At 52.2% G+C, this 22,531-nt stretch overlaps 1 protein-coding gene across 10 annotated transcripts in view; it reads left to right on the forward strand.

Annotated features, from left to right (window-relative positions):
- Positions 1 to 1,378: 1,378 nt before the first annotated feature.
- ACSF3 (acyl-CoA synthetase family member 3) overlaps positions 1,379 to 22,531 on the forward strand; it is a 38,925-nt gene continuing 17,772 nt past the window's right edge. For 4 of the 10 annotated variants that reach the window (XR_014947576.1, XR_014947577.1, XR_001557835.3 and 1 more), the window contains exons 1-6: positions 1,379 to 1,421; positions 4,296 to 5,018; positions 6,358 to 6,513; positions 14,543 to 14,697; positions 15,161 to 15,306; positions 20,833 to 20,945. Coding sequence is in view for 7 of the 10 variants with exons in the window: in XM_015874396.3 (XP_015729882.2) it covers positions 4,326 to 5,018; positions 6,358 to 6,513; positions 14,543 to 14,697; positions 15,161 to 15,306; positions 20,833 to 20,945 (1,263 nt within the window). In the remaining 3 variants the exon portion in view is untranslated. Of the gene's footprint in view, positions 1,422 to 2,094; positions 2,219 to 4,295; positions 5,019 to 6,357; positions 6,514 to 8,241; positions 8,473 to 9,130; positions 9,568 to 10,896; positions 11,446 to 11,576; positions 11,697 to 12,756; positions 12,901 to 14,542; positions 14,698 to 15,160; positions 15,307 to 20,832; positions 20,946 to 22,531 lie in introns of those variants that run through there. The other 6 variants (XM_032447098.2, XM_085551236.1, XM_085551235.1 and 3 more) reach the window with 6 other exon arrangements.

Below are 22,531 nucleotides of genomic sequence, written 5' to 3' on the forward strand. Positions count from 1 at the left end.
GGTGTGGGGGGCAGCAAAGGGGGGGCTGAGCATCATCCCCAGTGGATCTGGGGTCCAGATGGCCAGTGGCCAGCAGGTGCCGGGGATGGAGCAGCAGAGGGCAGACATCTGCTGTGCATGAGGGCAGCTGGTCATGTCCCCCCCCCACTCAAGGACACAAACAGGAGGGACAGAGCAGCGTCCTGCCCTGCATTGTCACACTGCTGTCCCCACACTGTGCACCCCATCCCCACACCACCCAGGGGTACCAGCAGCAATCCAGGGCCACCAGGGCCCAGCCTGAGGCTGCTGGGGGGGTTAATCCCTGCAGCGTGCAATGGCCAGGGAGCAATGGAGGCTGGTGACAGATGGCAAGTGCAAGAAGGGGAAGGAAGGCGGCAGGGCATGTGGAGCAGAGCAGGGTGACACTTGGAAATGGTGGCTGCCAGCCGTCCTGGAGGGGAGGTGGGCAACTGTTGGAAGGGGTCTGGGGCTGCATGGCAGCACTGCTGCACTGAGGAGCTGTGCATTAAAGAAGGGATGCAATGGGAAAGGAGCTGTGCAGCGGGAAGGGAGACATGCAACGCGGAGCTGTGCAATGAGGAACAGCTCACTGGGGAGCTGTGCAATATGGAAGGCATCGTGCAATAGGAAGCTGTGCTGTGGGGAGCTGTGCAATAGGAATCTTGTAAGTGGGATCGATCCTTGCAAAGAACAGCCAGCCGTGCCCTGCGGAGCAGCACAGTGAGGAGCTGCACCGTGGGGGCCATTCAATGGGGCAGCCCCTGGCCATGCAGCCGTCCCCACAGCGCTCCCACCCCGCCATGCCTGGCTGGGTCGCATTGGGCCACGCGGTGGAAACACAGCTGGGGGTGGGTGGCCCCATGTCACCCCACTGTGACGGGGAGCACGAGGCCATGGGGCTGTGCTGTGCCCCATGGAGCCACACTGTGCCCCATAGAGCCGTGCTGTGCCCCATGGAGCCATGCTGTGCCCTATGGAGCTGTGCTGTGCCCCATGGAGCCACACTGTGCCCCATGGAGCCATGCTGTGCCCTATGGAGCTGTGCTGTGCCCTATGGAACCATGCTGTGCCCTATGGAACCGTGCTGTGCCCTATGGAGCCGTGCTGTGCCCTATGGAACCATGCTGTGCCCCATGGAGCTGTGCTGTGCCCCATGGAGCCGTGCTGTGCCCTATGGAGCCGTGCTGTGCCCCATGGAGCTGTGCTGTGCCCTATGGAGCCGTGCTGTGCCCCATAGAGCCGTGCTGTGCCCTATGGACCCTCCATCCCGGCCCTGCCCCTCCCCATGTGCCCTCATAGACCCTTACAAAAGGTCTCCGTGCGGAGGGCGGAACCTTTTATCCGCGGAACGTTCGTTCCGGGGCGTTGTGTGCCCGCCGGAGCCCGCTCAAAACGGAGCGCACTGCCGGTACCGCCAGGTGAGACCCCGTGGGGCGGCTGTGCGGGTGGGGGCGGGGGTCGGGGCTGGGCTAAGAGGGGGCTTTAATGGCGGAGTCATTAACGGCCCGATGCTGGGCCCTGCTCTCAGCCTCCTGCGGGGTGGGCTCGGCCTGGGGCAGGCCCTATGCTGCCCTGTGTTGGCCCTATGCTGCCCTATGCTGCCCTATGTTGGCCCTATGCTGCCCTATTGTGGCCCTATGCTGCCCTATTGTGGCCCTATGCTGCCCTATGTTGGCCCTATGCTGCCCTATGGTGGCCCTATGGCCCTGCAGTGTGGGTTTGTCCCATTAGAGTATCATTAGAGGTTCATTAGAGTATCTCATCACCTCTAATGTCCACCTGGTTCCTGCAGGCACACACAGCTCCATCAGTGCTCAGAGCCCCTCCAGGCTGATGGAGGGCATCCCCCATCCTTCTGGGCAGCTTGTACCAGTGCCTTATTACCTGTATGGTAAAAAACAACAGCCTTTCTTCCTTGTATCCAGTCTAAGTGTCTCCTCTTTTAGCTTGAAACCATTTCCCCTTGTCCTGTCACAGCAGATGCTGCTAAAGAGTCAGTCCCCTTCTTATAGCCACCCCTAGGTAATGAAAGGTCACTCTCAGATCTTCCTGCAGCCTTCTCCTCTCCAGGCTGAGCAGCCCCATCTCTCTCAGCCTGTCCTCACAGGGAGCTGTTCCATCCCTTGCATCATTTTGGTGGCCTCCATCTGTCCACACACCAACAGGCCCACGTCTATACAGTGCTGGGGATCCACATCTGGACACAGTGCTCCAGGTGAGGTCTTACCAGCACCACCATCCTCTGTCCAGGACGATAGATGAGTGTTTGTGTTGCTCGTTGTCTCTGAGCAAAGTAAAGCAAACAGCTCCAGAGTGACCCTGCTCACACTGTCTCAGGTGTCTGTCACTACACACACACACATTGAATGCTACTTCAATGAAGCCCATAAATGCACAGGGCCTACTGAAGGTGCTGCTGTTTATTGTTCCATTAAATCCAGACTGGCGCTGTGCTGGAACAGGGATAATGTGGTTTTTGGAAGCTGCTGTTCTGAAGCAGCATCTAACACCTGCTCCTTGTGAGGAAAAGCAAGCATGCCAAGTGCACTTAGCTGTGCTGGACTAGAGCACGGTGTGATGCTGGCAGTCGCTCACTTCCCATTAATGCCCCTCTTAATGCCTGGGGCATTAACATCTCTCCAGCACAGGCTGGATTTGATTGCGTTCTCTATTTTATGTTTGAGTCTGTACAGAGAAATGGAAAGATGTCATGCTAGTTTTGTCATGAGCCGCTTTGGTTTTTTCCATCCCTATGGTACAAGTCACGAGTGCACACGGGTGACACCCTTTGTGTTGAGAGCTTTGCCCCCACGTTTCCGCAGAAAAACACCAGTTTCTTTTGCAGAAGCAGAAATTGAGGTTGATATGCAAAAGAAAATTCACAGTGCAAAGCAGCTTCCGCTGGGAGAAATGCTTTGAGTGCGGACTCTCATCCGCAAGGCTTGCAGCCACCTCTATGCAAAAGCAAACACTGAGAGTCATAGAATGGCTTAAGTTGGATGAGACCTTAAGGATCACGTAGTTCCAATCACTGCACTCAACACTTGTTGCTGTCAGTGAAGTATCTGAGCTTTGCCTGAGCTCTGCTCTTCCCTGAGTCCCTGCCAGCTCCCTGCATCCTTTTTGTTTCAGCTCCACCCTACGGTGGGAAGCTGAGCTGGGAGCTTGGAGTGGCTCATCACAATGTTCTAACAGTCACAACTGCCAGAATCAAGGAGATATCGTGTGCTGTCGTCTGAGCTCCCATCTGCAGCTCCATGCCCTGTGCAGAGGGAACTTTTGCATCTGAGGCAGCTCCTCAGTCTGTCACATCTTCTTCTTGTCTCTGGCACACCAATGGACTCCTTTGCAAGGCGTTCCTGGAGCTGAGGCATCCATCTCCCCATTATGTTCTTGCAGGTTTTGCACTGCATTCACTCTCCCAAACGCTCCTGTGGGATGATCCAAGTGCTGGCCAGAGGTATTACACGGCCTGTGATCTTCCTAGAATCAAAGCATCTAATGAATGATCAGCCTTTAGTGGTGCTGGTGCTCCTTCTGGAGCTTTTCTCTGTTGAAAAACCCCGTCGCAGTGAGGGAGCCAGGCTGGGTGCCTGGGCTGAGCTCTGCACCGGTGGCACAGCTGAGCTCGGTGCTTTCAGCAGCGCTAGAACAAACCAGCAGCTGTTACTTGCTGGGAAAGCAGCTGCGTGGCGAAGGCTCCGCTGCCTGTGGCTGCCTGGTGGTTGTTAACCTCCTGACTGGTCTGTCGTGTAAGGAAGCTTTAGAGCCAAAGCGATGCCTGTGATGGATGGGCTGTCAGGTCAAGGGGGCTGAGCACTTGCATGTGCTTTGGTGTGAGATTGCTTGTAGGAAGCAAGTCTTTGCTGGGCTGGGGCTTAGGGGGCTCAGGGTTTGTGTCTCAGTGCTGAACTCTGAGCACAGAGCAGGGATGTGAGCAAAAGTGCAAATTGAGAGTGAGTTACCACTTTAATTATTTAACTTCTTAAGGTGCTGGTCAACTGAGTTAGAATGGCAGCACAGGTAGCCATTACTCCGTGTCCTAATATTTCAGATGGATTTAAAACCATTTTGGAGTGTAAGTCAGATTGTTAGGTTGCACAGGGAAAGGTCTCTGAGTCCTGTTCTATCTGATCAAGGCCTAGCACGCTGGGGATACAGCAGCCTGAACCATAAACATTAATAATACAGTGAGTATTATTCAAATGAAAGCTGCCACTTTTCCTTTGTGGGAATAAACCCCTGGGTAATCGCTGCTCATACTTATCTGTTCCTATAATTGCTTTCTGCAGAATCACTCCAAAAGAAGCTCTGCTGGCAGGATGCTGCTCTCCCTGCTTTCCCCCTGTGTGAGCTGGTCTGCACGATGCCTCCTTCGTGACTTGCACCGGTGGGGGCTGCGTGGGCAGAATAGGACTGGCTGTCCCTGGAGGGGAATACAAACCACACAGGCAGCCAGCAGCCACCACGTCAGCCCTGTCTTCACTAAGGCTTTGACTTTTGGTGATAAAGTCGCCATTGTTGACCAAAATGGTGAGCACACGTACAGGGAGCTTTACTGCCAGAGCCTCCGCCTGTCCCAGGAGATCTGTAGAGTCCTGCAGTGCCCCAGCAGGGACTTGAAGGAGGAGAGGATCTCCTTTTTGTGCCCCAATGATGCCTCGTATGTGGTTGCCCAGTGGGCTTCTTGGATGAGCGGAGGCATAGCGGTTCCCCTTTACAGAAAGCACCCTGTGCAGCAACTGGAGTACGTGATTGAGGATTCGCAGAGCGCTCTCGTCATCACAACAGAGGAGTATGTGGGGAAAATAGCCCCTAGTGCTGAGAAGCTGGGAGTCCCCGTGCTGCCACTCGGGTCTCATAGCAGTGGATCTGCAGATCATACAGCGGTGGAAGACGTGCCCTTGGCATCCAGTGCTTCCTGGAAAGACAGGGGAGCCATGATAATCTACACGAGTGGGACAACGGGGAGACCAAAGGGTGTCCTCAGCACCCACAAGAACGTGCAGGCAGTGGTGAGTGCTGCTTTCTCTGCAATGCTTGTGCTGAGTTAGAGGTCTTGTCCATTCGGCATAACAGACCTGATTTCTGCACAGAGCTATGGGGCTGCGTCCTGAAAGTCCCCAGTGCTTCTGAGGTGAGCACAGGACTCAGTGTTTGAGGCTCTGAACCTCATGCTGTGGTTGCAGCCAGGGGCATGGCTTCTGCTTCCTTTCTTAGACAGCAGAAGAGGTGAGACCTGTTGTAAAAGGACTGCTTTCTTTGCAGTTTTCTTTTCTTCACTGTGACTAGCAAGGTATCTTTGCCCATAATTGGAATATAACTTAGCCCAGCACTGCACAGTGCTGTGTGAAGTCTGTGCATTATTTAGCTATATATCCCCAAGGCAAAAAATCCATTAGCTCTCTGAGCCAAAAGGAATTAAAAGTTTGAATGAGCCTGCTGACTACCTCACCAGTTTGTTATCACTGCCTGCAACCGATAGACTCATGCCATTAGGGAAAAAGAGCAGGGAATACACGGTGCCTTACGGACACGTCGTCGAGCTCACGCCTTTCTGGATGCACAGATACTGCAGTGGTGGGTGCAGTAAGAGAACCTTGATGGATAGAGCCAGGGCTTGGCTATATCGGGCAAAGAATCTGTTCCCTTACAAATATGCTGATCATTTGGGAGGCAGCCGAAGCAGAGACTGTCTTTGGTGCTGTCTCCCAGAAAGCTCCCTGCCCTGTGGAAGAGGGTTGTGAATGGCGTGACCAAATTCCACTGCTTTTTATTTTTAGAGAGCTGGAAATAAGCTCTCCAGTTGCTAACGTTGAGCTCTGAAGAACTTCACCCCTCACAGAAGCCTGAGGTCTACCACTTTAAAACACCCTGTTGTGAAGGGATAATGAGAAGTTTGATATATATTCTGTATATTCTCTTCGTGGGACATCAATCTCCTGCTCCCACTGGTTATTGCATGCTAAAAGAGCAATGCCATCAGTGTCCAAACCGTGTCAGCTGAGCTCTGGAATATTTCAGGTTTTGTTTAGTATTTCTACAGCAGGCTTGTGATTTTGTGGGTGCTACTTACAGTCGTTGCTGACTCGGTTCTCAGTAACAAGGAAGGTCTGTGATCTGTGTGAATACACGTGTTAAAAAGGTGCAGGAGGGGTTCATTGTGAGTGTTTTGTGGTGGTAATTCTGCTCCTGCTCACCCTAAAGAAGGGATTTCTGTGCCCAAGTGTTGTTCTGGGAGTGGTGGGGTTTCTGGTACCAGCTGTGCACAGGGATGATGGGAGGGTCGGGTACCTCGTGCTGGGTGAAGCTTTCCTCCTGCCCTGCCATTGGGTTGCATGTCTTTTTCCACAGACCACGGGGCTGGTTGAAAAATGGGAGTGGAAGAAAGAAGATGTTATACTGCACGTGCTGCCTTTGCATCACGTCCACGGGGTGATCAATAAGCTGCTCTGTCCTCTCTGGGTGGGAGCAACATGCATCATGCTGCCCGAATTCAGCGCACAGATGGTAAGCCTGGAGGGATTGTGTGTTGTCTTTGAAATTCAGCAGCAAGACCCCATGTGCTGTAATTAGAGCAACTCAGCAAAGAAGTTCTTAAACAATTCCGACCTCTTTGGCTGCTGGCTGCGTGCAGTTCACAAACTGTTAAAACCCCTTTGTGTTGGATGCTCAGGTTGGGGTAAGTGTGCTCTGATGGAAAGAACAACTTGTTGGAGTGTGACTGACATAACCACAACACTGTGCTCCTCCTTGATGCATTGGGGGTCTCATGTTGGGGGTGATCTATTCTCTATGCCCACTAAGAGCATCCACACCCAGAACAAGGCTTGTTCATTTTCTGGTACAAGGAGAAAGATGGAAATATTGGATTTTCCCCTCACACGTTGGCAGTGAGCTGCCTGAAGCGATACTGTTGGTTGGATATTTCATTTTGAGTAGCTTGCGTTTTCCCTGTCCTCGATGTTTTGTGTTACATTACATGACAGAACACAGACTTCAGGGTTTCTTACAGCCTGGCTAAGAGAAATGCTAATACATGTCACTTGCATAGAAACAGTGCTCTTGAGCTATGGAGGTACAAGTGTAAACAGATCTGTCAGTTTGGACGCAGCAATGTAAATGAGAGTTTGCACACTGAGAGCTGCTTGCAGTTCTGCAGGAGGGGTGACAGGAGGGAAACCTTATTTCTAAGTGTGTCTCTGCTGCATTTAGTGCTGTTTGCTGGCTGGGACAGGGAGCACCAGTCTCAGTGCTCTGCTTGTGTTTTGTTCCTTGCCCACAGTGGCAGGTAGCTGACTTAACAAGAGGATGAAAAGCTACAACCAGCAGTGAAATAGAACAGCTTCTACTGGCTCCTGGGAGCTGGCACTGTTCATATGCATCCCCTGATACTGGTGGTGGTGTGAGAGGCATTGATTTGCTCCGAGATAAGCAGTGTCACTATTAAGTGAACAATCTCAGGTGCTGGTGCCACCTCAAAGCAGAAAGGGGACCTGCTTTGTCAGTAGGCAGCTCCTTGGACAAGTGATGAGAGCTTGTCAAGCCTGTGCTTAGTGCTTGAACAGGCTGTTAAGTGTCTGTGTTTATTCATGTGCCAGGCAGCTTTGTCATGCTGAAAGGACAAAGAGCAAATGCACAGGGTGCACCTGGAACACCTTGATGCTGTGACTTGGGGTGTAGCTGAGTTTGGACTCTGATCTGAGTGAGCTGGTGACCGTGTGATTCTTAGCTGCTTATTTCTGCTTCTCAGAGAGGCAACCACAGAAAATGTGCACTTCCCTTCTTGTTTCAAGATGGCCCTGGCACCTGAAAACCCCACTGGTGGCTGAGCACCGGTCCTTCAAGGGTAACAACCCCAGAACTGCAGAGGGGCAGCTCTATGTTCACATCTGCAGAAGGATGCTGTTGTAGAGGAAGGCAGTGAGGACCCCTGGCAGCTGGAGCTGGTGGTATCATGATAGTCGCTGCCTAATTTACCTGCTGCCACATTTATGGTGTCACCCCAAGAAGCGTTCTGTGCTCACAGCTTGGGGTGCAGCAGGGATGTGTGTCCCACCAAAGCCAGGGCTCTGTGCTCACAGCTTGGGGTGCAGCAGGGATGCATGCCCATCAGACCCAGGGCTCAGAGCATCGTCCAGGCATTGCTAAGAGGCTGCTGGTGTGGAGCAGAGGAGCGTGCCGATAGCCTGGAAGCAAAGCCAAGCCCTCTGGAGGGCGCGTTTCTCCACATCCTGTGCCCCTGGTGATTGATCGTCCCTTATACCCTTGTGTTTTTCTGTGCTCTCTCCCGACATCTGCAAATCAATGAGCTGACACTGAAGGATGGGTCGGGGTGCCTGCAGCAGGGTGCCCTCCTGCTGCCTCTGATCAAAGCCCTCTGCTGGAGCCAACAGTGAGGGCGAGTGAGGACAGCACCGGGGCCATCACAGCGACCCTGGAGGTTGGACTTGGGCAGAAGTCGACACAGTGAGTGAAGTTCCGGGGGCTCTCAGGTGCACTTGGGCTCTGAAGGACATCATCTGCCTTTTCTATTCTTTTTCTTCCCTTTATTTTTCCGAGGGCCTCCCCTGGGAGCTGCAAGTGGTTTGATCGACACTACAAAGAAAGCACGCGAGGGTAAATCAGGCTTTCTTGTGGAGTTTAATGCGAGCTGCCTTTCAGTTCCAGTCTATTTTCACCAGCTGTTTACAAAATACCCTTTGCTACTGAAATCAGCTCGCAGAGTTTCAGCGGAGGATTTTGCAAAAGGAGCCCGAGTTTTGCTGCGTGCTTTTTCTCTTGGTTGCACCTTGAGAAAGCAGCCAATTATGGTGTGATATAAAGAAACCTGGATGGCAGCTAAAACACTTGACAGCCTGATCAAAACAAGGCTGGGAACTTACTCTCAACCTTCTGCAGGCGTATTTAGCCTTGAGTGATACTGGCGTGGGTTCAAGAGAAACCGCAACAGCATACCCGATGTGTGTTTGGTTTCTAATCACTAACACTTCATTATACAAAATAAATACTTTATTATTACAGCCTTTATTAAATTACAGAATTTGCGGTGTGCCTTATAGTCGGATACTGATGCCAGTCTGGTTTTGATGGTGGTAATAACAGTTTATTTTTTCCCCTTGGTTAGAAGGCGCTCCGAGCCCTGGACCAGGACTTGTCTCTCCCTGCATCTTTCAGCCCCTTCGTCTGGTTTTAGTTACTGTCCATGGAAAGGTTAAAAATCAAACTGTAAAATAACCCCCGTGTCCTGACCCACATCCACTCCCACCAAAACAGCATCTGATGCCCAGGGCTGCGTGCGAGCTATTGCTGAGGCCACGGGGGCTCATTAAAGTGTATTGAGCTGCCTCAAGCGTGAAAGTTGCTGCATAAAATCAGATTCTTTTTATTAAATGAGGACATCCATTACTTTGCGCCAGCTACTGTACATGTTATAATTCACTTTATAGCACCATCTGTTAAGGCTGTCTCGCTTAAGCTTTTTGCAGCATCTTTTTATTGTAAGTTATTAAAAAATATGGCTGCATCTATTAATCATTTATTAATAAAGGGTTTATAAATGGACCCGTACTTTCCAGCAGCGCAGTCAGTTCATCCACACCAAGTCCCCACTGTATGAGCTGCAGTGTGATGCTGGGAGCTCCCCCAGCTGCTGCCTGTCCTGGGGGCTATAGGAGCAGCACCCAGCACTGCAAATGTGCTTCACTGCTTGGAAGGGACGGCTCTGAGCACAGCGACACCTCCATGCTGCTGTGGGCATGCAGAGGGAGCAGAATGGTATCTGAGAGCTCGTTCCTCCCAGCAGCTGTGTGGGGCGAGGGCAGCTCTGATGTTATTTTTGCTTTCAGCTGGGCGTGAGAACGGGGAGGGCAGAATGTGCTTTGAAGTCAGAGCGAGCTGCGGCCGAAGGATCCCTTTATGGTCCTCTTGGCAGAGCTGGCTTCTATGCTGCATGCTTCTCCAGCTGCACCGCTGCGTGTGCAGGCAGCCAGCATTTCCCAGTGCCTTCTGAACCCGTGCTTACAGAGTGGGGGCACCCAGAGCCCACTGCCTGCTGAGGATTTTGGCCAATGTGGGTTCATTCTGAGTTTGGAGAGTGGGAACTGCTTGCCTTACCTTGGGGCACCACTGCTCCTGCCTGGACAGGAGGGGGCAAATGCTTAAAGGATGAATGTTCAGCTGGTTGCGTTGAACACAAAGTCAGATCCTGGCAGCTCTTCAGCATGGGGGGATGGAGGAGAGTTTTAGGAATCTGAACTTATTGTGGTCTGTGCTGCCCCTTTGGCTCTGCAGGTCTTGAGCTGCGTTGCATTGCCTGCATGGTGACAACCATGTCTCTGCCCTGCAGGTGCTTTGTTGGTAAACATGCTGAGATGCAGATTTGTCACCCTAAATTTGTTGTGGTCACTGTAGCTGACTCTGTGCCTCGAATGTATGTACCCCACTAAAAATCCATGCCTTGTTTTACAGCGAGATGAGGGCTGAGTGCTGCTGCGTTGTACCTCTGATTGGCTGCATGGTGATGTCCCATGGCACAGCAGCATGGTTGCCTGCTGGGAGGATATGCACACACCCTGGTCCTGAGCCTCTCCCTGTGATCTATCGCTTCTGCAGACATCAGCCTCAGTGCTTTAGGGATTGTTTTTATCATCAAAGCAAACGCAAGCACTCAGGATTCTGATGTGCAATAACCAAGCACCAAAAGGACGGTGCGCTGGGATTGCCTGTCCCGTAGTGTTTCAGCTGGAGCAAGGCACCTCTCTTTTCATTCTGCTCCAGACTCAAAGAGGAGGCGGTGGAGGGAGGAGCAGGTTGCTGCCGAATGGGTTGTGTTTGATCACTTCGTGCAGACCTGGCTTTCAAAAGTTAGCATTTCTCTTCCTGTCTCCCCAGCTCTGCCGTCTGTCCTCAGCATCTGCTCGGGAGTAATGTCTTTTCATGTGAGTGGGGAGAAAGAAGAGATGGAACCGGAGCCTGTCATATTTACTTATAGTCCCGGGTCCCAGGGAAGGCACTTGCTCCTTTCAGTATGCCTGCAGCACAGGAAGGGTTTAAAAGCTTCAGCCTGGAATACAGCGGGGCTGTCAAACTGCACTGATGAATAAATGATTAAAACCAGAGTCACGCGGAGCACAAACACTTTGGGGTTGCAACACACACGAGGTGAAGCCACTGAGGGCCTGGTTTCCCTTTGAAGAGAGGAGCGTTTCCCTTTGTGCACGTTGCTCCCCAGCAGCAGCTCTGTTTGGCTGCAGCCACTGTTGCTCTCACACGGATCCGCGGGCAGCGCTACCTGCGTGGCAGAGATCGATGCACAACACAAAGGCAGCTCCCAGATCAAAAGGAGAAGTAAAGGGATGATTTAACCTTGCATTAGAGCTGTTGTTGCTGCTGAAAAGGTTTGAAAAAAAAAATAATAATAAATTCGATAACCACTGAAAATGATCCCATCATTTTATAGAGGAGAGAGGAGCTGTTGTGTCTGTCAATAGAGGTAGCGGTGTGGGTCGTCTATTATCTGTTTGGGTTTAATGGGAAAATCCATGCTGATTTTTGCTTTCCTTTCAGCTTTAAGGCATTTTTGCCCACGTCTCTTCTGGCTTCTTTTAGAGCATCAGGCAAAGGCTGCCTGGACGTAGCATACGAATGGCCGCTGCCACCTTCTCCTTTCCTCTGCATTAGAAGTTGCCCAGGTACTGATAGATCTGGCTTCTGTCTGCTTTACACCATCTCACATTTCCCTCTGAGGGCAAAGGCTCTGTTAAGGAAGGAAAAACTGCTGCCTTTTCTCTGTGCTACATCCCCTCCTTCAGGTAACGTTAGCAGATCTGGATGCAGGAGGGAAGGACAGTCTATGGGAGCAGCTTGCACGTTCCTGCGGCCTCATTCAGCACCGTGCCATCTGCGTGCTGGAAGAAATACGTGGGAAAATCTTGCAGCTTTGCCTCACTGGGATTGTTTTCTACCCGCTGGTGTCATTTTTTCCTCTCTCTTTTTTTTTTCCCCCCCCTCTCATTTCCTGCTGGCAAAATCCCACCGGCCAGCCCATGGAATTGCCCAGATATGCTTTTGTGTAGTGGGAGGGGAAGAAAATCAGGAATGTCAGAGGGCTCTTGGGAACAGAAGGTCTTCTGCTTTGCTGGCTCAGGCAGCCTGTCCTGTAAGCCAGCAGCGCTTTTGCTGCCATCGTTGCTGATGGGAAGCTCTACCCATTCTTGTTTTCTTGCAGCTGGAAACTGTTTGATTCAAGCTTTTGTTCGTCTTAAAGGGAGCTCTGGTCTAGTCCTGAACATATGCCATCTGAAGACTGGTTCTTGTGCTTTGCGCTATAGTGATGATTTAAAGGCTCAGTGTTAGAGCCAGAGGGCTGTGCCCCACTGGGTGTCCTCAGAGCCAGGCTGGGGGGTCCCAGCTGGAGATGGCATCTCTGAGCTCCCTGCAGACAGAGCAGGGGGTGCATTTGTGGCAGAGGTCTCAGGTGGGCAAAGTAAAAGGAAGTGGTGGGCTGCCAATATCCTGTCTGCGGGTGATTGATGTGACAGTGACACTTGGGTAACAGAGAGGGAGAGATGGATCGCATTGCTCTGAACCTGACAGTGTCAGAGGATGCCGTGCGTGGGAAGGGCAGAGCTGGCCCCGTGCTGGAGACCATCCAAGTCCTGAGCTTGATTGATTAGTCCCAGGTAACGAGGCTTTCCCAGATCCTTCTCTTAAACCATGAAGTTCTGGTTATAAAGCAGCAATAGCTGTTTCAGCTGGCTGGGCAGCAACAAGCCCTCTGGACGCCTCTGGGTCTGCGGAGAGCTGGGGGCTGCCAGCCTTGTGCCGCAGCTCGGTGCTTAGTGCTGCTACAACACATGGTCGGGATCCAGATTTGGCTGAGCAGCAGCAGAACAGGTGGGGATGTTTGGCTGTCAGCAGATCGACCCAGCAGCGGCTGGTGGCACGCATCCAAAGGCAGCTGCTTATCTTCAGGAAGGGGCTGCTGCTGGGGCGAGTCGGGCTGACACAGAGCTGCTCCCATCGCCAGGATGGTGGCACAAAGGGTTTCATCTGGGGCAGGAGCCGAGCAGATGTGTGAGGATTGGGGGATCCTGGGGTGCAGCGGGGAGCTGTATTTTGGAGTGATGTCACTGAGTGTTTGCTCGCTTTGTTGTTGTTGTTATTCTTTAATCCAAATGCATGTGAAAATAAATCTGCTGCACAGCCATTCAGGCTGGAAGTCTGCCCGCAACTCCCCACAGCTGCTCCGGGCTTCTGCAGGCAAATCACACGGTGAGGATCGAGCAGTTCCAAACGTCTGTCTCCCTTCAGTTGTTTGGCACAGACCCGGTGCCTGCTTGCTGTCACCTGTTCCTCTGCCTGAGGCAGTAGCTCTGTGGAGCACCAGGGGGAGAGGAGCATCCCTGGCTTTGGAGATGTATCTCTGTGTGCTGCTGCCTCAAATGCTGTGAGGCTGAAAAGAAAAAGACCTTTGGGAGACGTACAGTAGGGGTCAGATCCTCCTCGGTGCAATTTTGCCTGTTCTGCCTTCGTTTAGGGCTCTGTGCTGGCAGGGATGCCTGCAGCATCAGGGCATGGCTGCGTTGTGTCACTCGGTCACTGCAGATACACCACATTCCTTTTCTGCTCTCCCCAGTGCCCGGGGGGCTCACAGTACTCCTGTCCCAGCTCCCTTGGCTCTGGGGGTATCCTTAGGTCCCAACCCCATGCCTGGTGGCTTCCCAATGTGTGCATCCCTTGGGTGGGACTCTGCCTCTGTTGGATGTGTAGGGCTGCATTAAGAAGAACAACGTGGTGTCCGTGGGGTTTTTTAGGGGCTGATTGTTCTGAAGCAGCCAAGTGAGAGCCGGCAGGGAGAGGTGGTGCTGGCGCAGTGAAGTAGAAAGTAATGAAATGGAACCTGAGCGAGCAGGACGGAGGGGAAAGGGGCAGAGCACACAGCAGCACCCGGGGTGACAGCATGAAGGAGAATCACTTGTTCACCTCCAATCAATTCATGCTTTTTTTCACCGCCGCACGCGCCTGTGTGCAGCTGAGCGTGTGCTGGGAGGGAGGGAGGGGAGGCGAGCGGTGTCAGGAGCTGTTAGGAAATACATTTGTCAACAACAGGGCAGGGAGAAAGAAGAGAGGCAGCCGTCACTGGAGCCAAGCGGGCCGGAGCCCTTTATTGATGGCTTTGTATCATTCATGTCTTGGGGAGAGCTCACCTAGGGGGAAGAGTGAGAACGTGTGGAAGAAATGGGTCTGATTTCAATATTTATGCCTGTTCATTGCTAACTGCTCCCACATGGGTCCTCAAAGCTTCAGGTCCATGGGCTCCCACCTGTGTGCTGTGTTCCTTGTGTGTGACTCTGTGTCTTTCCCCTCTGGAAAGCTGGCAGCTTTGTGTAAGCTTTGACGTGTTCTGTGTGCTCACAGAATTCACCACTCCTACCCCAGGCTGTCTCCATCAGCAAGTGCTTGGTGGTACCAAAAAGTGCCATTGCTATCATATATTCAGGTATATCTGTATGTATATGTGTTGCTTCTTTCCTAGGTTTGGAAGAAGTTCCTGAGCTCCCAAGCTCCCCGTGTCAGCGTCTTCATGGCAGTGCCCACTATCTACGCCAAGCTGATAGAATACTACGACGAGCATTTCTCTCAGCCCCAAGTGCAGGACTTTGTACGTGCCTTCTGCCAGGAGAACATCAGGTAGGTGGGCAGAGCACGTCCTGATGCCCCCAGCTCTGCACCAGGCAGGGGCTGCTGTGGCTGTTGTAGCAGGGAACCTACCAAGTCTTCTTTTGGGCTTCACCTCCTCACTACCAGGCAGGCTGCAGTGCTGTACGATCTCTCCGACAAGAACAGGGGTGACATTATTTAATTATAAGCTACTCTTGCGTGGTAAAGCAATGCATGCTTATTATATGTGTCACCCTGCATGGTACAAGACTAAGAACTTCATCCTGCAGCCCACAGATGCTGCTGCTTGTGCTGCGGAATCTCTTTTAGGAGGCTGTCCTGTCTTAACTGGAACCTCCCTATTAGAGAATCTCTTCTGTGTGAGGAATATCTTTGATACTGGCTGAAGGCTTTTGGGACTCGTAAGCTTCTCTGTACATGCCTGTTTTACATAACATTTTAGATGCTTTCTCATATGGCGTTCCATGTGCAGGTTGATGGTGTCAGGCTCTGCAGCCCTGCCTGTGCCTGTCCTGAAGAAGTGGAAGGCCATCACAGGGCACACTTTGCTGGAGAGATATGGGATGACAGAGATTGGGATGGCACTTTCCAACCCTCTGCATGGAGTCCGTGTCCCAGGTAGGAGTCTTAAGAAGGTGACACCATTCAGAGCTGTTTTGCTGTCAGGTGTCCTTGTTTATTCTCACCACAGAGAACACGCATCTAATCACCATTTGTCATAACTGAAGAGCAGACTGTGGTGTGAGCGGTAGAGGAACTGGCATTGGGAAGACAGGACGAGCCACGAGTGTGTGTGCAGAGCTTGCAGTGTTACACACCAACCCAGCTAGGCCAGGTCTGTCCTGGAGGCGGAGTGCACACTTGGTGTACTCTGCTTGATGACTTCCAAAGTCTTAATGAGTTCAAACACTGTGATGGGATGGCATCTTCAGCTTCTGCTTTGTGAAGCTGTATTTACATAAGATGTTGACACAGGGCTCTCCAAGGAGCAGCTCATGTCCCATCAGTCAGTACCGAGCATTTAAAATAGGGTGTCTGTTCACTCTTATTTTAGTGCAAGTTTCTTGTCTCTTCGGGGAATAGAAATTGTCACACCTCATCGTACACTCCGGCTCTGTTCTCTCCTTGTCTTCCCTCACTTCTCTTAGCTACACTCTGTGACTCCTCTCAATATCTGTACTTTTATGTAACCTAGAAATAAATTGATCTCGAACATTAAAAATATCAAATGCCCCCACCCTCCCTTTGGTTATAAACATGGCCATCTGTCTGCCGAGCAACCCAGCCCACCACTATGCCACCTTCTCCTCCCCACATGCTGTCTGCACATGCATGGCACCATATGCATCATTTTGGTCTCTGGGACTGTTGTTGCCCAGGGGGGACTGTCCTGTGCCTTGTGGCTTCCCCTCACACCCCAGTCCTGCTGGTTGGAGCAGCTGTGCCCTTGAAGGGATTGCACAGGGAGAGGAGAAGCCACAGCTTCCCCCAACATTGGCTCCTGAAACTGAGAACAGCTCGAGGGCAGCATAAAATACAAAGTGCAGTTAAGTTCTGCAGTGTAGCTGTGATTCCCCCATTCTGGCCAGTGCTTACTGCATGCTGGAGAAGGGAAACTCAATTCCCACCTGCACAAGCTTGAGCTCTCTGTGAGCCCCAAGATGTAGGATGGTGGTTTGAGGTCACTTGGATGTCACAACAGCTTTGGTGTGTTTGCTTTTTATTTCATCTTATTAGGGGAAATGAGTGGAGGCTCTCAGTCTCCCCAGAGACAAAAAGGCTGTGTGGATAAGGCAGAAATGGACACCAGGGGCAGCTCTAATTCCAGAGCTGGGTCCACGTGTTCTTGAGTAGGGGCAGTGTGTAGTCTTTGGCATTACCAGGCCTGGGGATAAATAATCTCATACAGCTGCGAGCAGAGGGGCTGGAATAAAGGCTCAGTGTCTGTCACAGAGCCACTGAGCTGGGGCTCACTGCGGCCCTATGGAAGGAGAGAGAAGAATCTCACAAAGGTGTGGATCAGCCAGGAACCTTAGAGACAGAGAGCTGTGATTGAATAGGCTTGATTAATTTAATTCAGGCAGTGTCAGTTGGGAAGCAGATGGGTGCAGCTGAGGCATAATTTACTGGAGCTGTGAAAAGCTTTTGATATAGTACCCCATTAGAGGCTGGGATGTAAGGTCACCAGGTACAGCGGAGTATCCACCAGGAACGAGTCAGCTGAGAAATGCAGCAGTGGCTGAGGCAGGAGGAGCAGTGAGCTTCCTGCAAAGCAGAGTGTTCTGGGGACAGATGCTGTGCAGCAGCTGACAGCAGACTCACTTGCTGGCCACAGCTTCATTTTCACAATGGAGTGTAGCAATGTGGCCAAGCAGCAAGGGCTGTGCTGGAGGAGCCCTGTGGTTGCAGCACCCTGGCAAGGTGCTGGTGGAGATGGGGCCTCAGCAAGTATTGGGGTGTTAAACATGATGTAAGGGTTTGCTGGGCATGGCCAGAGCTGAAGCAGCAGATACTGAGGCTGACTGGGATGACTTTAGTGCTTGAGATAGGGGTTGGTGACCCACAGCAGGGGTTGGAGCTGGATGAGCTGTAAGTACCCTTCCAAGCCAAGCCATTCTATGACTTCTATGGCTCTGTGGCTTCAGAAATTTCTCTCGGTGACATTCCTTGCCACTGGAAAGCCCCAAAGAGGGAATGTGTCTGTACTGCAAGTGTCTGTCCCAAAGGTGATCCATCCCAGCCCTCAGATGCAGATTCCCTTGGGTAGGTAAACCACAGACCCTCACACTTGCCAGTGGGTTTCTCTCAGAGCAGAAGCAGCACATCCTGCTCTGCTGCTCCATAAGCTTCATTCAGCCTCTGAGGAGAGGTGCTGGGGTTGTCCTGCCCTCCTTCACTCCCTTGTGGGGCTGGGGAAGGGCAGCGCCCTGCATGTCCAACAGGTGCCCTTGGTGCTGTGGCACTACCCCATAGGGCTCAGATCCAGAAGGCCATGGGAGGGGGGGGGGGAGTTCTCATTTCCTAAAAAGAAGAAAAGATGAAAGATTTGAAAGATAAATGTTTGCTTGTATATGGTTAAAACCCTGCTTAAAATGCCTCTGTTTTCACCAGCTCTCATTCTAATCCCCCTGGTGCTGTTACTGTGAAGGGAGATGAATAATTCATGGCTGGAGAATGCCTCACTGGGCCTAATCACCACTTTAATTGGAGGTTTAGATCAGAGGCAGCTAATAGCTCCTACAGCGGGGACTCGGTGTATTGTTGACAGTGAGATCGCTGAGTGCCTTATCGTTGGCCTGTTTCAATTCTCCCAGGACAGCACTGCACATAACAGCATCAAGGTCCCCAGATACCGGAGGACACAGACCGCAGGACCAATTAAATTTATCTGGGAAGAGCTGACAACTTTTTTAAACAGAGGAGAGCCGGTGAGGAAGAATAATGGTGTCAGTCCTTCCTGACTGCAGCCTGACGCTGTGAATGTGCTGCCAGCTTCGCTGAGCATCCCAGAGTGTGCAGAGTGGGGAGAGCTGGAAGGGCACAGGGAGGGGAAGGAGCAGGGATTGCTCCTGGTTCCACTTCTGACACCTGATTTGGGTCTCATATCTCCTCCCTGCAGACACCCAGGGGCTCTGAGCACTCATGGAGCTGTGAGTGTCCCCATTCATTGCAGGGAGTGGGGTCAGGTGGCCTTTAGAGATCCCTTCCAATGCAAACCATACTGTGCTTCTGGTGCTGTACCTTTCCAACCTGCACAGCCAACCACTGAGCTATGGAGCTGTCATGGCATGTGCCTTAACACATCATAGTACATACATGGTGTGTGTCTTAACACATTGTGGTGTGTGTTCTAACACATCACCCAGGCCTGAGGAGCTCTAGTCATTGCCTGTGCACAAATTGTATCAGTGCTGTCAGTCCCACATAGCTCTGATCAATGCTGTGAGCATTTTCAGCCTTTACAGATACCCATTTGCAGGTTTATCATTCTTCTCAAGTGCCAAAAAACTTTTTCAGACTGAACATAATGACGCAGCTCCCCACGTGGGTCTGGTCTTATGCGCTGGTTCTGCTTTAGCCAAATGCTTGTCTTTGTATTTGCTTGGAGGCGTTGTGTTGGTGTTTGATATTTCATTCTCAAAGACTGGGGCCAGAAGTGGCCACTGTCATTCAGTTCTGCTGCCCATGCAGTTGTGTTCTGCACTGAGGCTGGCAGCTCACATACAACAAAGGAGCATCTTCCAGGAAGGCATTGATCTGATCTTAATGCAAAGGCTTCCAGGGCTGGCAAACCTGTGGGAGTCTGTGGCAGCTCACTGGGCTGCCTGCTGCTCCCCTCCCTGCGTTCTGTGAGACTTCATTTACTCGCAGTGTCTGCCTGCCATCCTTTTCCGTGTCTTTCAGCCAGGTTTAGGGCTATCAGCACAAGGTATTTTTCACACAGGAGAAAACATGCCCATAGAATTCTAGAAGGTGGCCTTGGCAAGCTTGATGTGCAAACATTTGGCTTGTTTTCCTTGATTTATAGCTTGCTTTGAGTACTCTCGGAGTCTCGTGGCAGGTACAAAACTCTGCTGAAAATATATAAATACTGGCAGCTCAGTGGCACCTCAGCTCCTGGTGAGAAGAACAGAGCACACCTCTCCCTCCTGCTCTGCTGCAGCCCCTGGTCCTGGGCTTCTGGCAATGAACTTGGCTGTGTCAGAGCAGCCCTGTGGCAGGAGAAGGAGCTGGCTGCCTGCAATAGCTGACCTGAATGCTCAAGGCGGTGTCAAGCTGAACAGACACACATCACGGACCTGCCGTGTAGCTTTCTGTTTATTTCTTGCCAGATTTGCTAATTGTTAGGGTAGTTTTGCTGCAATCGAATCTCACTCCCTCGTAGCCCATCTGCTCTCAGCTGATCCTGCAGGGATGCCATAAATCTGGGCTACCACGACATATCGATTTCCATGGCAACTGACCAATGTAGCAGACACCAAATCGTGGTGTCACAGGTACCAGACCTCCAGGGCTTGGAGGGGAGAATGAGAGTTGGACACAGAAAATATACCTTGAACCTGAATGCCTGAAATCCAGACAACAAGAGGAAGGCAGTGCTGGGCTCCTGCACACCCCCAGTGTAAGGACTTCCCAATTGGAAAGCACCACCACCACGGCTGGATGCTCTCCAGATGGAAAAATCAATCAGCTCAAAATAAAAAGCAGACACCAGTGCAACCTGCCAGCCCTCCCAAGCCACAGGTTGCTCCGTGCCCGATGCAGGTTTGTGTGCTGGCAGCTCCCTGCACAAGGGGATGAGTGCCATGAGCCTTATCTTGTGCCGAGAGCTGTCATGTGCCACTGAGATGCAGGGAACCTGCTGAGGCAGCAGATGCCCCAGTGCCCTGCTTGCTGCTGTGCCTGGAGCCTCCCAGCAGGATGAGGTCACAGGAGCAAAGCTGCCCTTCCTCTTTGCCTTCTGCTCACTGCAAGGGCTGTGCATTAAACCAAAGGACAGGGGTGCTGCAGGTGTGGGGGCTCTTGGCAGCAGGACCATCATGGAGCTTAATTGTTGGTTGTTGGTGACACTGTGCCACATTCCCTGGCTTTGAAAATTGAAACCTGGGGAAGAATGTTGTGGTTTTGATCTCTGCTTTTCTCCTCTGATGCTTTGTGTGCAGCGTATTGATGTCTCAAAACTGAGGTAATCCCTTGCAGTGCTGACACTGGTAAGCCTTTGCCTTCTCTGTCGTGTTCAAGCTATAGAGAAGCATTGAGCCGCTGTAGCAATCGTTGTGTTCTTTCTTTTCACATCTTGGTCTAAGTTTCCTGGTGCAAAACAGCTTCATTACTGAGCTACGAAGCTGTCCCAGTGCTTTCAAAGGCCGTCCAAGGGGGACTGCTGAGGGCTGCAGACACGTTTGTTTTCCCCGGCATATCCAGCACTGCCTGCTCAGCGAATGGAATATGGCAGCTCAGTGACATTTGCATGCAGACATACGACGTGATCAAAGCCTTCCTGAAGGGTAACCCCCTGCAAGGAGCTTCTTCAGCGCCAGCACAGTCTGCAGATGCCACTGAGAGCAAAGCAAAGCAGCTGCTCTGCTGTATCCTTGGCTCCTTGCTGCCCACTGTTTCAGTCCTGTTCCGTTTCCTTCCTAGGTTCCGTGGGGACCCCACTGCCCGGGGTGGAGGTGCGAATTGCCACCGAGACGGTGAAAGGCAGTGGCCGATCCTACACCATCCACGCTGAGGGAGATGAGCACGGCACACAGGTAGCACTCAGCTGTGTTTCTGCTGCTTCATTCACTCTCGGAGCCCTTTGAAGCCTCAGGGATCAGGGCTGGGCTTGCACTGTTATCCCAGGAACTTAGTGATGCCATTTGATTCTCTCTTGCATACATTTATGGCTCACTATGCCCACAGTGCGTTATGGATCCCATGAGTGTGGTCCTCCCACACGTCATCTGAGAGACAGCAACCCCCTGTGCAGGGTGGGAGGTACAGGCTGTGGGCAGCGGTGGCAGCAGTTGTGGCTGCAGGTGGCACAGCACAGCTCTGCTGGTGGCACACTGCATGCGAGTGCTGGGCTGGTGTCAGTGCTCACACCTGCGGTCACACTCACACAGCCCCACCTGATGCCCTTCCTGCCCCGAGCTGCTGCTGCTGGCACACACTGCCTGCCTGGTTAATAATTCATAGCAGGGGGAGTGCAGCAGTGGTGTTTATTTCACACGAGGAGGACACCGGCTGAGCACTCAGCAGCCCAAGAGCGGTCTGGCTGGGTTTCAGCACAGAAATGAGCTCCGTGGCACTGGGGCTGGCCCTGTTTGGTGCCCTGGGCACCTGCTCCCTCCTGCCTGTGCCACTGAACAGCCCCACGTCCCCTTTTCTTTGCCTGTGCCCTCTGGCTTGTGGGAAGGGATTGGTAAATATTTCCTCACTTCCCTCATATAAAAGCTTTGAGGCTTCAAGCTCTGTGGTTCAGGGTTATGGAAGCTGTGGGGTGGGAGTGTTGAGGCTGAAGGGTCTCAAGGGAGGGAAGAAGGTGACAGCAGGACATGGCACAGCTCTCCCGGGTGCTATAAGCGCATCCACAGCCCCATCACTTCTCTGGGCATTGCTGCACAGTTTGGTGTTGTCGCTGTGAAAAATTACCAAATGTCACATCAAGGTTTGCTGGTTCCCCTGTAGGAAATAAACACCTCCTGGCAGCAATAAACGCCTGCCGTCTGCTTTGGTTATATGGCTGTCAGGGCAGGGACCTCTCTCCACACACACACAGTGTGGTGCACATCTGCGCTGCTGCACTGATCATAATGAAAGCACCAGCACTGTGTGGCTGTGCTGCAGGACCCAAGCACCCCACACAGAGCTCAGCTCCCCACTTCTCTGCACTGCATCCCTCGGTTCCTGTGAGGTGGCCGCGTTGTCAGGGCCATCTGCGAGGCATTCACACCTCGGCTGGGCTGCCACTCACCCAGTGCCCTCCCTTTCTGCCCCTGTTTGCCATGGAGGTGATCTGTTGAGCCTTGCAAGGTCACTGCCTTCCCCTCCTGCTCCCTCCTGACAACAGCAGACACAGTCTGTCCACAGCCACCAGCTCCCTGCCGGCACCACCTTCCCCTTCTCGCTGCTGGGGGGTTCTGTTTGCTGTTGCATTTTCACCCTTTGGATGCATTTGTGCACCCTGCAGACAGCAGTCTGGGGACACCCAGTGACATCTGAGCCAGCCCCAGCCCCACAACACTGCTGAAATAAAGGGGGTAAAGGGGAGTGGGAGTGCATCTGCGTCGCCATCCGGTAACTGGGAGCCTGCAGCAGGGGACTGATGCAATTTGCAGAGCTGGTTTCTGGCACA

Source organism: Coturnix japonica, chromosome 6, assembly GCF_054131305.1.
Source record: "Coturnix japonica strain WE chromosome 6, WE-NBRP24, whole genome shotgun sequence".
In the NCBI taxonomy this organism is placed as follows: domain Eukaryota; kingdom Metazoa; phylum Chordata; class Aves; order Galliformes; family Phasianidae; genus Coturnix; species Coturnix japonica.